Source organism: Malania oleifera, chromosome 6, assembly GCF_029873635.1.
Source record: "Malania oleifera isolate guangnan ecotype guangnan chromosome 6, ASM2987363v1, whole genome shotgun sequence".
Lineage (NCBI taxonomy): Eukaryota > Viridiplantae > Streptophyta > Magnoliopsida > Santalales > Ximeniaceae > Malania > Malania oleifera.
Window position 1 is genome coordinate 13,303,595 of NC_080422.1, and position 16,831 is coordinate 13,320,425.

General features: G+C 36.9%; 1 protein-coding gene across 4 annotated transcripts in view; it reads left to right on the forward strand.

Moving 5' to 3' along the window:
- Positions 1-491: 491 nt before the first annotated feature.
- LOC131158381 (uncharacterized) overlaps positions 492-16,831 on the forward strand; it is a 51,145-nt gene continuing 34,805 nt past the window's right edge. The window contains exon 1 of one of the 4 annotated variants that reach the window (XM_058113217.1): positions 492-757. In XM_058113217.1, coding sequence (XP_057969200.1) covers positions 555-757 — 203 coding nt within the window. In that variant the 5' untranslated portion in view covers positions 492-554. Of the gene's footprint in view, positions 796-16,831 lie in introns of all 4 variants that reach the window. The other 3 variants (XM_058113216.1, XM_058113220.1, XM_058113218.1) reach the window with 3 other exon arrangements.

Genomic DNA, 16,831 nt, shown 5'->3' on the forward strand with positions numbered 1-16,831 from the left:
TTTGACTTTAGACTTTTTGTAGTAAAACATATTTATTAAATGCGTAGAATGACACATAAATTATTTGTAAAATTTTTTTTCCAAAAACTATAATTGTGAAAAATACTTGTATGTCACTATTTTTTATATTTATATTTTTTTTATTTATGACCTCATAAAATACAAACTATTACTTGACACTGTCATAAAATATGTTTTTAACAATTTATTTAAGTGTAGTTCTTATAGAAGATAAGATAAGAGAAGGATGACTCAAATGGTATGAACACTTACAACGTAAGCCACATAGTACGACAATGAGGAAGTGTAAGTTAGTTATTGTGAGGGGTAGTATAAGGGGTAGGGATAGACTTAAAATAACTTAGAAAAAGATAATGAGTAAGGATTTAATAGTTTTGAATTTATAAAAAAAAATGGTTCATGATCACATAAATTGACAAAAAATGATTCATATAACTGACCCTACCTAGTGGGGACTTAAAGTTTGGTTTTTTTGTTGTTGTATGAGTCATTACTTACTTTGAATGCTTTGACATTTTTAACGGCGACTACATATGTTAACGGCGTCTACAGCATCTCTCAGGCTTGCCGTTTTTGCTTCCGTTCCCGTCAGCTGGTTTATCATTTTCCCGGCGACTGATCGGCGCGGCGATTCTGCCGTGGCCGATGGCTCCAGTGGTTCCTCAGTGTCAAAGGAGGTGTCCCCGGACACGTCCAATATACGGGGTGCGAAGCGGTGGAGCATCAATGGATGCTGGTATGGAATTCCTTCTATTGTCATCTTCTCATTCTCGGGTATCTACCTCTTGTCAGATCATAAGAGTTGGAATTTTGTGTTCATAGTATTGCAAATTGTCGTGTACTTCCGCATTTTTTGGACAGAAAAAGCAGTAATTTCTCGTATTGTAAGTATTGCACATGGTTTCGAAAGCATGATTCTAGGTCTTGACTGATAAAGGCAATGAATTATGACTAGCCTACTCCTTGTTTTACTTGAATGCCTTTTGATTTGACTTGTATGTGCCGCGGATAAAAAGAAACCGCGAATGATATGTTTGTGCTCAAGTGATTGGCTAAAGATGGCAAATTTGTGTCATATTGGGGGTCTTGTCATGAATTGTACGGTAACTTCTTTGTCAATTTACATGAGATGACCATACAAATTGTCCTTTATCCTGGGGAATTCGGAATAACTTATTTGGGATATTTGGAGACAATGGAGTGTGTTCCATATCATTGCAATGCTTCTGTATTACTACGTTTGGAGGCTTTGATAAGAGAAAGGAGTGTAACTTTTATTTTTTCTTTTAAATCAGTCAAAGGATTTTATTAAAAGGACATCAAGGGGATGCCAACCCAGATTTCATAGAGTCATCCCTCCTGCAGGATGTCACAAAAATCTAAAATTACATAATGATCATTCACTACAATCCTACTACGCAAGCTGGAAACTGCAGTAATTTACTGCTCTTTACTGGTTTGAAGTGGTGTAATAGAGTTTTTGAGCACTCTCTTGTTCCTTTCTTTCCAAGCACACTAGAAAATTGCAATTGGGATGAGGGACAAAGCCTTTCTCTTCTTCTTGGTTGCTTGAATCCCTTTCCATTCCCAGAGCTCGCCTTCCATTGAGATGACAGTAGCCCACCTTTGTCTGATCATGGTTAGAGCCATATTCCAAAGGTCCCTTGTCTAGGTGCAATAAGGGGGATATGTTCAACTGATTGTGAATCAACCGTGCAAAGGGAGCACTTGTTGATGATTGTCAGCCCCCTTTCTGCATATTGTCCATGGTTAAGATCTTTACATGTGTTGCCTCCCAAGCAAAAAAAAAAAACCTTTTTAGGGGCAGTCGTATTCCAAATGTGAGTCAAAGGAAGATTGTTTTCTTCTAGCATCGGAATTGAAGGGGCTGAAAGAAAAGCTAAAGGCGTGGAAAAAAAGATCCTTTGGAGATATCCAAGCAAAAAAGTATGCTATTCTTAATGGAATCAAGGATCTTGATGAATAGGAGCTGGATCAAGGGCTTAATGCCAACGAAAGGGCCAAAAGAGTGTCACCCGAGAAAGAATTGACCTTTGCCTTGAAGTGACTTCTTGGAGACAATATAGAGCCTAATGGCTTAAGGAGGGCGATCAGAACGCTAGGTTCTTCCATTAGACAACGAATGCCCATTGCAGATTGAGTACCATCTCCAACATTGATATTAGGGAGTACACCCTAATAGAGGAAGAGGAAATCAAAAAGAGCATTTATGGGTTCTATGAATTCCTTTATCTGAATTCGAAGAATGGCGACATATGGTGGATGGTATCTACTTTAGATCTCTCACTCTTTCCCCATAGAGTGGCTGGAGAGACCCTTTGTAAAAACAGAAACCCTTCAAGCCATTAGAGATTACAATGGGGATAAAGTACTTGACCCAGATGGTTTCTCTTTGTCTTCCTTTTAGTCAAAATGGGGAGTTCTTAAGTTTGAGTAATTCTTTATATTAGGAAGATTTTTGAGCAGTATTACTGCCACTTTTTAAACCTTGATTCCAAAGAGAAATGGGAGCTATCAATGTCCAGAATTTTCGTCCAATCAGCTTGGTGGGAAGCATTTATAAGATCCTTGCCAAAGTTCTTGTTACGAGGATCAAAAGAGTCATTCCAGCCTTTTCCTAATGAATTTCCACACCCCTACACCATGTGGTCCTTTGCCAACTTGAGTAATCGATTCATTATGCTTTAACCCGTGTTTGGAAGCAATGATACCCTGCCAAAGATGATCTTTCTCTTTAATAAATTTCCATACATTTCCCAAGAGTGTTATATTGAAAGTGTGAAGGGACTTCAGTTCCAAGCCTCTTGAGCAAATGGATTGTTTGACCATTCCTCATTTGACAAGTTGCAATTTGAACTCTGCTTCCAGACGTCCCTATAAGAACCTCCTTTGAATTCCTTTAAGCCTCTTGCAACTGAAGCTGGAAGAAATGAAATAGAAGGGAAGGTTTGTCAAGGTCCTTCTAATAAACATGAGTTTGCCACCTTTAGACAAGAAATTCCTTTTCCATCCTACCAAATCTTTTTTTGAACCTTCCAATAATGGGGTCCCTCACTCCTTGATCTTTGAATTTGACTTTGAGAGGAAGGCCAAGATAATTGATGGGGAAAAAAAATCCCATCTTGTATCCTAGAAGGTCAGCAAGGAAAGGCCCTCTTGTACCATCACCAATTGGAATAATTTCATTTTTTCCAAGATTTACTTTCAAGCCCGAGATGATTGTTGATCGAGAATATGGAAGGGGTCTCCTTCACACAAAATAATGGTATTATTCGCAAACAAATGATGTGACACTTCCATGGATCTTCCATTCTTGCCTGCTCTGAGACCATTAGTGAATCCTCTTTTGGTATCTTTCATCAGCAGAAGCTCAACACCTCCATCACCACAATGAACAAGACGGGAGACAAAAGATCTCCTTTTTCTTAAACTTTTTAAGGGGAGAAAGAAATTAGAAGGACAACCATTTATGAGCACTATGATGCTTGAAGTTTGATGCATTGAGCAATCAAGCTGTGTCATAATGCCCATTTTCCTTCGAAGGTAATGGAGAAAATTCCAATTGATGCGGTCAAGGTTTTCTCCATATCAAGCTCACACACCACATCACTTTTTTCTCCCTTTTGATAAGAATCAACAACTTCATTAGCAATAAGGGCAGCATTCATGATCTGTCTTCCAACATGTTTTTGAAAGGAGAGGAAATTTTTATGGTGGTGTACCATGCTAGCGATTATTTGGTGCATTTGGATGTAAAAAAATGCCAAAATCTTTATAGAGGTTGCCAATTCATAATATGCTTTGGAGAAAAATGGTCTTTTTGCAGTCTCTTTGGTGTTAGGCAAATGGATTCTTCCGGCATGTTTCTTTAGAAAACATGTAGCATGATGGCTGGCTTTACTCTCTTGATTTGCTTTATATTTACTTTCTATTTTTAATTGCTTTTTTGTTTTAATGAGAGGTTATCTTGTTCTCTTGGTTTTTTCTTTTTCCCTTTTTCTATTTTCTTGATTGTAATCCTTCTTTCTTCCTTTAATACAGTTCTTGTTTTAATGAAAAAAAAAAAGTAAAGAAAGAAGCGATGGGAATATTATCTTCCTCTCTTAATATGTCTTCATTTATTATTTGGTAAAAAAAGCCTAGGGAACCTATTTGATACCACTTTGTAGAATTAAAGAACCTTCAAGAATTGACAATTTGGCAAATAGAGGTCAGTTCGAGGTTCTTGGCAATTTGACAATTTGAGCCCTTGAGCATGGAAACATCCTCTCCAGATCATTCACCCTTCCTCCTAACCCTCCTCATCAGGCATATCATCTTGTCGTTTATTTCGAAATTGAACCCTACTTGACAAATGACAACCGTTCTTCTGTTTTTTGCTAAGTCTTGCTTGACAATCATTCTACATTGGTTTCTCCTTTGTGATCATTGGGAGTCCCTCTTTTCTAGAAATCAAACACAATAGGCCTACCCTACAACTACATACCTTCGCCATACTCAAAACCCTACCTTTGACCACTAGAGAGGTTGTGCACATACTAGAACATTGCTAAGCCTCCATTCCAACCCTCATCAAACCTTCCTCTCCTAATTATTTGGCCACCCACATTCCTTGCCGTTTTGCTTATGCTCGAAATAGGGATGAGAGAGTTTGCAACCTTTAAAACTGTGAGGAAAGTGATTTCAATTATTCGCTTGGATGCTGACCTATCACATCACAAAATATGCAGGAAGGCATGTTTCGTAGATTGTTTTTGAGAGGGAGGAACTCATTTGGGTCCTAAAGATGGCTGGGGTGCTATGTGAGGTGGAGCTAGTTTCAAAAAGGCAGTGAGTAGTGTGAGTTTGAAAATTCTTGAAATTAGCAGAGGCAGGTTTGCATGCTTGAAGAAGGACTACAACAAGTATTTCTTTGGACTACATATTCTTGAGGGAGATTATTAAAACGGGTGAAGGGCCTTTCTCGTTGCTCTATTGAAACTCTCATCGACCACAGACAAGTCCTCTTAAACCAACAATGGTAGTTGGAGATGCTGCGATTGTGGCTCATCAAATGTGAGGCCAGAGGAGAAGAGCGAGAGGAGAAGTGTGTTCCAGAGACTTTTGGCGAATATCTCCTTTGCCAACGTAACCAGAGGAGCTCTGAGGACGAGGGCAGAATCAGGAATGGAAACTATAAGCAATCACATGGATTGGGAGGATTCTTTTCTACTAGGAATCTTAATTCCATGTGACAAGATGACTAGAAAACAAGGAAATATTTTAAAATTTATAGGTCACTTGAGGGGAAGAAAGGATTGGGTAAAGTTAGGCCGACCACTCAAAGGCCCAATACACATGGGCTAAAGAAATCAAAGTCAATGTGGATCATCAAAAACAAAACCGTTGGACCAATAAGAGTTATCGAAAAGAGTCCACTCCAAGAAATGCAACAATATAGGACTGTAGTTGTGGTGGGAGGGGGCATAATAGAATGTGCGAGCTCGGATATTTTGGTTGAGCAGAGTTCAGAAGATTTTATGGCTAGTGAAGGCCTAGAGATTATATGCAATGGAGCAGAGATCCACTCAAACAGCAAGGAGCATATCGAAACTAGCAATTGGTTCTCTCCTTTTTTCTCAGTTCCGGGCGGTGATATTGATGGGCCAAAGGGGGAAGAAGAAGATGATTTGTTCTATGACTCGAAAGAAGATATGGGCAGCATAGCTGAATTTGAAAAGGAATTGTTGGTCTTTCAGCTGAGAGCCGATCTCGAAGCCACAAAAGAGCAGGGTTTAAAATAAATGTTTAAAGATAATAGTGGAAAGTTTGAGGGGTCCTTTTAAGGTGTAAGTTTCGCAAAGATTCCACATAAATCAGACAGAGATTGTATTCAGCCGGATCTTGAGAATGCTCAAGTAGTTATAAATTTTATTAATAATAATTTTAACCATTTGTTAGCTTTATACAATAAGGGGCCTTTGTCTTCTTACCCTAGCCTTTGGCACAATACTTCTCCTATGGTTAATCCAATTATTCCATCTTGTGGTGTCGGGGGGGGGGGGGGTTTGATTTTGGGAAGGGTGATCTTCTCACGGAGGACATTGGTCCATCTAGAATTAGTAGAGGTATCCTTTCTCATCCTTCTCAACACATTCTTTCTTCAGTAGCTTTATGCCAAAGGAATAATGCACGTATTTTTTTTGGAAAGAAGTCGTTGTATTTGCTAGTTTGGGAAGAAGATACATTATTTGACTTCTCTTTGGTGTGTGGGGCAAGGGAATTTTAAGGGGGTGATCTTTTTTGGTATTCAATGCAATTGACATTATGTGTTGAATAGTTAGTTTTTGCCGGTTGTATTTGCTTTTTTTAGTTGCTCCCTTTTTTTTTTCTATGTTTTTTTTTATCTAGATTTTTCTAGATTTCGCTAAGGAGATGTCTTATTCTCTTGGCTGTACATTCTCAATCTATTACTGAAAGTCTTTTTTTGCTATTAAAAAAAATTATGCCGAAGGGAAGATTCTATTAAAAGGGGGGGGGGGGGGTTGTGGTTTTAGCTTTAAGGGTGGTGAGAGAGACAACCAAGACCCACAAAACTCCTTGGGAACCTAGGTCTATTATTATTAGACCATGTTGGGAATCTGGTGGGGGTGGGTTTAAGTACTAGACATATGAGAGATGGAAAAAGAGAGTTCAAAAAGAGCTAAAAAACCTTGTTTCGTTGATAAATTACAGGGGAGCTAAAGGGTTAAGGAAGGGGGGAAAGCGTCTCAAGTTATGAAGATAGATAGTTGGAATGTTAGAGGGTTGGGGGGGATTTGGGGGGGGAGGGGGGGCGCTAGGAAAAGGAACTGATTAAGGAAGTTTTGGTCGAGTACTCCTCGGATATCATTCTTATCCAAGAATTGGAATTAGTAGACCTAGGGGGGGGGGGGTTGTTGTTAAAAGTATTTGGAATGGTCATTGTAGGGATTGGTAATTTGCTCTCGTGTGGTGCCTCCAATGGTATCCTTGTCATGTGGACTCTTACTTTGTATCTAGAGCGGACACATTGGCAAAGCTTTTTCCCCTTTCTATGGAAGTGAGAAGGAGGGGGTAGTGGTGGGTTTCCTCGTAGAAGTTCTTTCTTAAAATAACTTTACTTTGTTTATGGCTTTTGCTCCCCCAGATGGATTGTGGGAGGTGACTTTAATATGGTAAGATTCCCGTAAGGGGGGGGGGGGGGGTGGCAGAGTTTTTGCTAGTATGCAAAACTCCGATTCATTAATTAGGGATTGTGGTTTGAGAGACCTCCCCTTAGGGAATGCTTCTTTTACTTGGTCTATTGGGGGAGTGGGGGTAGGGGGGAAGAGTGATGGCTAGTAAATTGGATAGATTCTTATTTTGTAGGGGTCGGGGGACGAGTTTCTGAACCTTACTCAAAGTACTTTCACTATTATCATATGTGACCATTTTCCTATTCTATTGGAATCTAGTAAGGTGGCATGGAGTCCTATCCTTTTAGGTTGGAGAATATGTGGTTGGACCATGTGACTTTCAAGCCTTTGGCTAGAGAGTCTTGGGGAGAGGAAACAAAAAGGGGTTGGGAAGGTTTTCAATTCATGAAAATTGAAATGTTTGAAGAAGAAGCTGAAAGTTTGGAATAAAGAGGTGTTTTAGAATTAGAAAATCTAGACTTATGAGTGAGTTGGCTTTTTTGGATAAGAAGGAGGAGAGACTAAACCTCTCAGATAGAGAGGAGATTAGAAGATTATCCTTGAAGAATGAGTTGAAAGGGGTGATCTTCTAGGAATTGAGGAGTTAGAGGCAAAGACCCAAATTTGAATGGGTTAAAGATGGTGATTGTAACTCTTCTTTCTTTCAAAGGTTAGCAAATGGTAAGAGGAATAGAAATTTAATGAGTTAGATGTGGGGGGCGGGGGAGTTGATAAGGGAGTTAGAGTCCTTCCATTATTACTAACTTCTTTCAGAACCTGTATTCTGAGGACCATTGTAGGCTGATGTTAGAGGGCATAGATTAGAATCCTATAATTGCAGATCAGAAGAGTTGGTTAGAGAGACCGTTTGTCGACAGGAAGTGAGGGGGGGAGGGGGGGGGGGTTAGATTTTGGGATGGTCTTAAATCTAAATATTGCTTTTTTCCAAGATTGTTGGGAGGTTGTTAAGGGCGATTTGCTGAAAGTTTTTATTGAACTCTTTGGTAATGAGATTTGAGCAAAAGCATCAATTCATCTTTTTAGCCTTGGTGCCTAAAAAGTCTAGATCTATTGAGGTTGAAGATTTTAGACCTATTAGTCTCGTCTCTAGTGTGTATAAGATTATCACTAAAGCTTTAGCTAAGAGGTTGTGTGGTGCTTGTGATACTATTTCTCACACCCAAAGTGCATTTGTAGGAGGGAGGCAAATGGTGGATGCTATCTAGTGGCCAATGAGGTGATGGAGGATATTTGTAGGAATAATAGGAGGGGGTTCATTTTTAAATTAGAGTTCGAGAAAGCCAATGATAGAGTGAGTTGCAACTTCTTGGATAAAGTTCTTTCGAGAAAGGGTTTTGGCGAGTGTTGGCCTCATTGGATAGGGGTTGCTTGTCTAATTGTAGTTCTCAGTGATTGTGAATGGTGAACTGAAATCCTGGTTTAGTGCTTTGAGGGGCATTAGACAAGGTGACCATTATCCCCTTTTTTATTTGTCCTTGTAATTTATGTGTGTAGTTGGATAGCGGATAGGGCTGCGGAGAGGGGGTTGGTTAGATGTCTAGAAGTGGGAAGGGAGGGAGTGGTGGTCTCCCATCTACATTTTGCTGATGACCATTTTTTTCCCTTAATGATTGTAGTCCTTTTTTTCAGGAAAATTTTGGGTATTCTCCAAATTTTCGAGAGGGTGTATAGTCTTAAAATTAACATGCGGAAGAGTGGTTTAGCAGCTTTGAATATACCCGTGGAGCGTGTTAGGGAGTGGGCTATTGAAGTGGGGTGTGGCATTCTGTATTGGCCATTGACTTACTGAAGGGTTCCTTTGTGGGGAAATCCTAGAGTTATGGATTTTTGGAATTATTATAGACAAAAAAATTAAAAGATAGCGTTGTTGATGTAAATAGTGTAGGGGATAGAATTATAAAAATTAAGATGGTGTTAGGACAAGAGATAATAAATATCATTAGTGCTTATGCTTCTCAAGTTGACTTAGTAGAAAATCTTAAGAGACAATTTTGGGAAGATATGGATAGTATTATTATACAAGGCATACCAAGGACTGAGAAAATATTTATAAGAGGAGATCTGAATGGACACGTTGGAAGTGATAATAAAAATTATGAGAGGATACATAGAAGATATGGATATGGAGACAACATTGAGCCTGGGGAGATGATCTTAGACTTCGTTATGTCATATGATTTTAGTATAATGAATATTTGCTTTAAGAAGAGAGAAGAACACTTAATAACCTTTAAAAGTGGATAAAATAGAAGTCAAATAGATTTTTTTTTTTAGCTAGGAGGGTAGATCGTTTATCATGCAAGGATTGTAAAGTTATTCCAGGTGAAAGTCTAACCATACAACATAGAGTTTAGTGTTAGATATGTGTGTTAAAAATGGAAGAAAAAGGATAAAATAAACCAGTATAAGAGAATTAGGTGGTGGAACCTAAAAGGAGAAAATATAATAAAATTTAAAGATAAAATGATCAAAGATGGGGATTGGACTATAGAGGATGGGATAGATACAAATACTCTTTGGAGTAGATTAGCTAGCTTTATTAAAAAGATAGCGAAAGAGATTTTAATTGAATCAAGGGGAAGATTCTCAAATAGCAAAGAAAGTTGGTGGTGGGATAAATACGTACAAAAAGCCATAAAGACAAAAAGAATTTGGTATAAAACGTGAAAAAAATGTAGAAACAAGGATAACTTTGAAAAGTATAAGGAGGCAAGAAAAGATGCAAAAAATGCCATTAGTGAAGCTAAATACAGATCATTTAATAGTTTGTATGATAGATTAGATACAAAAGAAGGGGAAAGAGATATATTTAAACTTGCTAAAGCTAGAGAAAGGAAGAGTATGGACTTAGAAAACGTAAAATGTATAAAAAGTGAGGACGATATTGTCTTGGTTAAGGACGAAGACTTTAAATAAAGATCGCAAAGTTACTTTAGTAAGTTGTTTAATGAAAACCAAATAGAAGGCTTAAACTTAGAATTGTCAAATGAGGAAAAGACTAGAAATATGAGATTTATTCGCAAAATTAGAGTTAATGAAGTTAAGTTTGCACTAAAAAAGATGAAAAATGGGAAAGTTATGGGACCAAATAACATCCCAATTGAAGTGTGGAAATGCTTAGGTGATAATGGAATTATATGGTTAACTAATTTATTTAATACAATTATAAAAACTAAGAAAATGCCAGATGAATGGAGGAAAAACTCTTTAATACCTATATACAAAAATAAAGGAGATATTCAAAATTGTAATAACTATCGTGGAATTAAAGTTATGAGTCATATGATGAAACTATAGGAAAGGGTAGTTGAACAAAGATTAAGGTTAGAAACGAAGATCTCAGAAAATCAATTTGGTTTTATGCCTGAGAGATCTGCCACAGAAGCTATATATCTTTTAAGAAGATTAATGGAAAAGTTTAGGAAAAAGAAGAGGGACTTGCATATGATATTTATTGACCTTGAGAAAGCATATGATAGGATACCTAGGGAAGTTCTATGGTGGGTTTTAGAAAAAAAGGGTGTGTAGTAGGTATACTGATGTCATTAAGGATATGTATGATGGAGTAATGACTAGTGTAAGGTCTATAGATGGAGAAACTAGAGAATTTCCAATCACCATAGGTGTACATCAAGGATCTGCTTTGAATCCTTATCTTTTTGCTTTAGTGATGGACCAATTGACTAAGAGTATTCAAAAGGAGGTTCCATGGTGTATGTTGTTTGCAGATGATATGGTATTAATTGATGAAACTAGTGACGGAGTAGTGACTGAGTTAGAATTATGGAGAGAAGCTTTGGAATCTAGAGGCTTTAGGGTAAGTAGAAATAAGACAAAATATATGAAATGTAATTTTAGTAATTGGAGGAATATTGGAGACAAAATTAACTTGATGATGAAGAAATAAATAGCACTTGTAGATTTTGATACCTTGGATCTATTATGCAAGCTGAAGGCGAAATTGAAGATGATGTAATGCATAGAGTTAAAGCAGGTTTGGTAAAATGGAGAAGTGCTTCAAGTATGCTCTGTGATCGTAGAATATCCTTCAAATTGAAAGGGAAGTTTCATAGGACAGTTATAAGAGCAGTTATATTATATGGATTGGAATGTTGGGCGACGAAGAAGCATAATATTCAAAAAGTAAAAGTTGCAGAGATGAGAATGCTTAGATGGATGAGTGGTATAACATTGAAAGATAAATTAAGGAATGAACATATTCGTGGTAAGTTAGGTGTAGCTCCTGTAGAAGATAAGATAAGGGAGGGATAAATCAAATGGTATGGACACTTGCAACGTAGGCCACATAGTGCACTAGTGAGGAAGAGTGAGTTAGTTACTTTCAAGGACTTAAATTTCGGTCGAAATTTCAACATTTCGACCGAAATTTCGAATTTCGAGGGGTCCCGAAAGGAAATTGAGAGACAGATTCGATTTTGAAAAAATTCGCCGAAATTTCGAGCTTTCAGCAAATTTCGTTCGAAATTTCGAAAATTTCAAAAATTTTGGCTGTTCTTCCGAAATTTCCTGGAAATCATGTGGAAGAAAAAAATAAATAAATTGGAGGGAGGAATTTCAGCACTATTCTGAGTATTCTCATATTTTTTTTTACCTTTTCCCACGTGATTGTGCACGTTGTGAAACCCGTGAGCTTATACAGTGAAAAAAAAAATCTCGCAGAGATACTCTGCACTCTGCAGATCCATTATTCAACCAAATAATTCAATCGACCACTACACAAATTATTTCTATAAATTAACATGCATTCGGATACATACCTCAAGCTCAAACTCTCAAAAGCCTTCTTCTTCTTCTTCCATCTTCAAACTTCAAAAAAAAAAAACCCCAGATTCCAAATTTCTGCTGCCTCTTGCCTCCACCTTTGAAGTTCGAACTCCGAAAAGCCCTAGCCTTCGAATCCCCTCCTGCCAGCCCTTCGAGCCTCTGCCTCTAGACTTCGGCTTCACCCTCCACCTCCATCGTTGTCAGCGTCACACACAGTCACAGCCAGCCGCAAGAACTCCAGCCTGCAATCTTCCTTTTTGCCGAGGCTCTCGCAGAGCTGCGAGCAAGAAACCGAGAGAAGAGAGACGAGAAACGAGGGACGAGAGTCTGGAGCCTCTGTCGCCCCTCCCTCCACGAGCAGCAGCAGCTCCACAAAATAAAAGGGCTGCCTGGCTGGTTTATATTTTAAATAAGATGTCTTAACTCTTAAGTTTTTTCATTTACTCAAAATCCCCCTTGCCCCCAATATATTTACAGCAATGCCCTCCTCTCCCATTTACTATTTACCCCTTAGTTAATGTTACTAACTTACTAGTTACTACTTACTACTTTACTAGTATAGTAAATAATAAGTTAGTATAAATGTATGATAAATAATTAGTTAATAACTAGTAAATTTAATAATTAAATAAAATTAGAATAATTTACTATTATTGTCTTATTATAGTATAAATTAATAAATTATTTCATTTATTTAAATATATTCATTTTAAAAATTTATTACTTAATAATAATTTTCTAAAAATTATCATTAATTTTGTAATTTTAATTTAATAATTTAATATTTCTCTTATTAATTAATCTATCTTTATTTAGCATCAAAATATTTTTATTTTAAAATTATAGAGTAACATCCAAATAATTTTTATTTTATTTTATAAATTTAGAGTAATTTAACATCTAATCAATATAGCCTAGTAATTAAATAAATTAAAGTACTTATTAGCTTAATATAGTTTAAATTATTTCATTTATTTGACTAATTTAATTTCCATAATTTATTGATAATTTTGTACATTATCATTAAATTTTGTAAATTTAATTTAATATTTTAATGTTTGTCTTATTTATTGAGATTATATTGATAATAAAACATCTCAAATAATTTTCTTTTAAAATTGTTGACTAATTTAACACCTAATTTTTGATTCATTGTTACCTTGTAGGAAAGTAAAATTATCTACAAAAATGTCTGAAGGAAGAAAACAAGATCCAGCATAGGAACATGGATACCCGATGCCCAATGTCAAGAATGGATTTATTTGCAAATACTGCGGAATACAAATGAAAAGTGGTGGTGTAACAAGATTAAAAATGCACCTAGCAAATGACGACCCGTAGCATAATATAAAATTCTGCGACAAAGTACCTCCAGAAGTTAAGCAGGAAATGAGAATTGTTTTAGAAAGAAAAACAACAGCTAAGGCCAAAAAAATAGAAAGAATGGATCAAATAAAAAATGAATTGCGTGGGAACTTGATGCAATCACAACAAATTGATGAAGTTGATGATGTTGACGATATTGCATACCCGCTTGACATTTCTTCCTATGAAAGGTCTGCATATCGTCAAGCATTCTATGCTTCAAAACAGACGGAATGGGAAAGAGACCAATCTCGTAGGTTTGTAGGTAGGCAACAAGGAGGCAGTTCAGGGGCTGGTAGTAGTGCAGGGCAACCTCAGATGAGGCGATCTCAAAGTGTGAGAGAGCCAGAGATAGAGCCATATATTTCAAAGCCTTCTCAACATTACAAGTCAGATGCAGCAAAACAAAGAAACTTGAAAAATTTATTCAAAGGAGGTAAAATAAAAGAAGAAATGAATAGGTTGATTTCGAAGTTTTTTATATATGATAATGTTCCACCTGAGAAGGCAAAATCACCTCATTTTAAAAACATGGTATGGGGTTGCCAATCAGCTGGAACGGGAGTCGATCCACCGACACCCTATGAAATCAGATCAAAATACCTTGATTTAGAGGTAAAAGAAATGGAAGACCACGTACAAGAAGTGAAGAAAAAGTGGGCCACGTATGGCTGCACTATAATGTGTGATGGATGGACAGGCCCTACAGAATTATCCATCATAAATTTCATGGTTTACTCGAAAGGAAGCACAATTTTTCTAAAGTCAGTAGATGCTTCTGACAAAATAAAAGACCATGAATACATATATTCCTTATTAAAACATGTTGTGCAAGAGGTAGGAAAGCAACATGTTGTCCAAGTGGTGACCGATAATGGTAGTGCCTACAAGAAAGCGGGTCTAAAATTAATGAAAAAATTCAACTTGTATTGGACTCCTTGCGCCGCTCATTGTATTGATCTCATTTTTGAAGAGATCGGAAAAAGAGAGGAAATAAGCATAGTGATCTTGCAGGGGAGACAGATCACTAATTTTATATATAATCATGGATGGTTGCTTGCTAAAATGAGGGAGCACTGTCAAGGGGATATTGTGCGTCCAGGGGCCACACGATTTGCTACAAACTACATTGCACTTGATAGCCTACAAAAAAAAAGAGTAGGTTTAAAATCTCTATTCACATCTGATGAATGGGCTGAGCATGCTCTTAGTCGAACAAAAATGGGTAGAGAAATTGAAAGTACAGTTCTTAACCATCAATTTTGGGATAGAGTGGCAAAAGTTTGTAACATTTATGAGCCTATATATCGAGTATTGCGTATAGTTGACAGTGAAGTGTGGCCAACATTAGGAGTTGTGTTTGAAGCAATAAGGGTGATTAAAGAGGCCATTGAAATAGGTGCAAGAAGTGGAAGATGGGTTCTCAAAGTCATCAATGACCGGTGGGAAAGAACCCTTTAACATCCTCTTCATGCAGCAGGTATAAAATATTTATAAATTTCAAGAAATTCATATAGCAAAATACTTATTACATATTTATATTTTACTTTATTTAATTGGCAGCTTATTTCTTAAATCCAAAATGTCAATACAAAGAAGGTGTTGGGGAAGATCCTTATTTTCTTGATGCAGTTCACAAAGTTTTGAACACCCTTGAGCCACATTCCTCGGGCCTGGATCAAATTGGAAATGAGGTATATTTTTAAAATAAAATTTAAATAAAATAAGTCTTAATCCATGTTTAATTATTCAATAACAATATATTTTTTTAGATTATTATATTTTGAGATGCTAAAAGAAGCTTTGGAGAAGCAGCTGCTAAAGCAGCTAGGGCAACCATGGCACCTGGTAAGTATTTTTATATAAATGTACAATACAAAGTTACAAACTTCAAGTACAATCTACTAAGTAGTAAATACTAACTTGTGTTCTTAAAACATCTTGCACAGCTGATTGGTGGATGATGTATGGATCAAGTGCTCCAGTCCTAAGAAAGCTAGCATTGCGCATTTTGTCACAAACCGCATCTTCATCAGCTTGTGAACGAAATTGGAGCACATTTGCACTCATTCACACAAAGCAAAGAAATAGACTAGCCTACAGCAGACTTCAGCAGCTTGTTTTTTGTTATTACAACATGAAGCTTCGAATAAGAGATATGGAGGCCGAAATGGACAAAGTGGCTGAACAAGATCCCCTGGACCTTCTTGACATATCAGTTGAATTGGGTGATGAGGATGAGTATCCACTTTTTCAATGGATTAGGCCATCTCATCTTGATGAACGAAACGGAAGTCCCCATCCACAAATGGCCAAGCATGCACAAGATGACTTTGGCATCGATGTTAATCAGGTAATGGTAGAAGAAGTAATATCTAGTAGTGATGATTCTCAAATGAATCTTGGATCTAGATATGGAACTTCATCTATGCCCTCTGGTGGTGGTGATGATAATGATGATGATTATGCTGGTGGTGACGGATCTAACCCCGACGGTAGTAGTGGGCAAGGTGGTGATGGTGGGGACTATGGAGGAAATGAAGGATGGCAAGATTATAGACCAGAAGTGGAATATACACGTCCTTCCCAACTAGAAGATGAGGGTCCACAAAGAGAAACATGTCCAGTTGATAGGCAGTACAGTCGTAGAAAAGGAAAAGGGAAGATGCATCAAATAGAAGAGGATACCTTTCCCTTAGTATGGAATCTATGAGTATAGGAACAGAGCACGACTCTAATAGTTATGGTGGTTATGAATCTACACAGAACAGCTCCTCACAATCTACATATGGCCAACCGTTTTCACATGCAAATGAGCAGGCACAATAATATGGAAATTGGCAACCACATGTCTATGGGTATGGACAAACAGGTCAAGAATATGGGTATGAGTATGACCAGTATGCAAATGCAAAACAATCCTATGGACGTACACAACAAGTAGAACCTGCAAGAAGAAATCCTAGCACACGAAGATCTTTTGGCTGAGTAGAAACTGCCATGAACCAGATGACTACGGAGGAGTATGAACAACACATGTACACCTATACTCAATATTTTGGAAATTATATGACATGGAGTGATTATTGTAAACAATATATGTCATCTCGAAATCCTAATGATAGGGATAGGAGAGATGACTTTGAGCCACCACGAAAGTCCATGTGGTATTAGATCATTAAATGTATAATTTTTATTGAAAATGTAGTTGTTTAAATGATAATTTGTTGCCTTAAATCTTAAAGGAATAGCTTCAAAACTTTATAATCATTTGAATGTTCTTCAGTTCATAGTTTGTTTCGCGATATGCAGTTTAATATCCTACACACTAGAAACTTGTCATATATGCATTTTTTTAATGTATTTTGATACCATATTAAGCATAATCATCTATTCTAATATTTCTTAAAGTTTTATTGTAAATTTCCATCATTTACTATAAA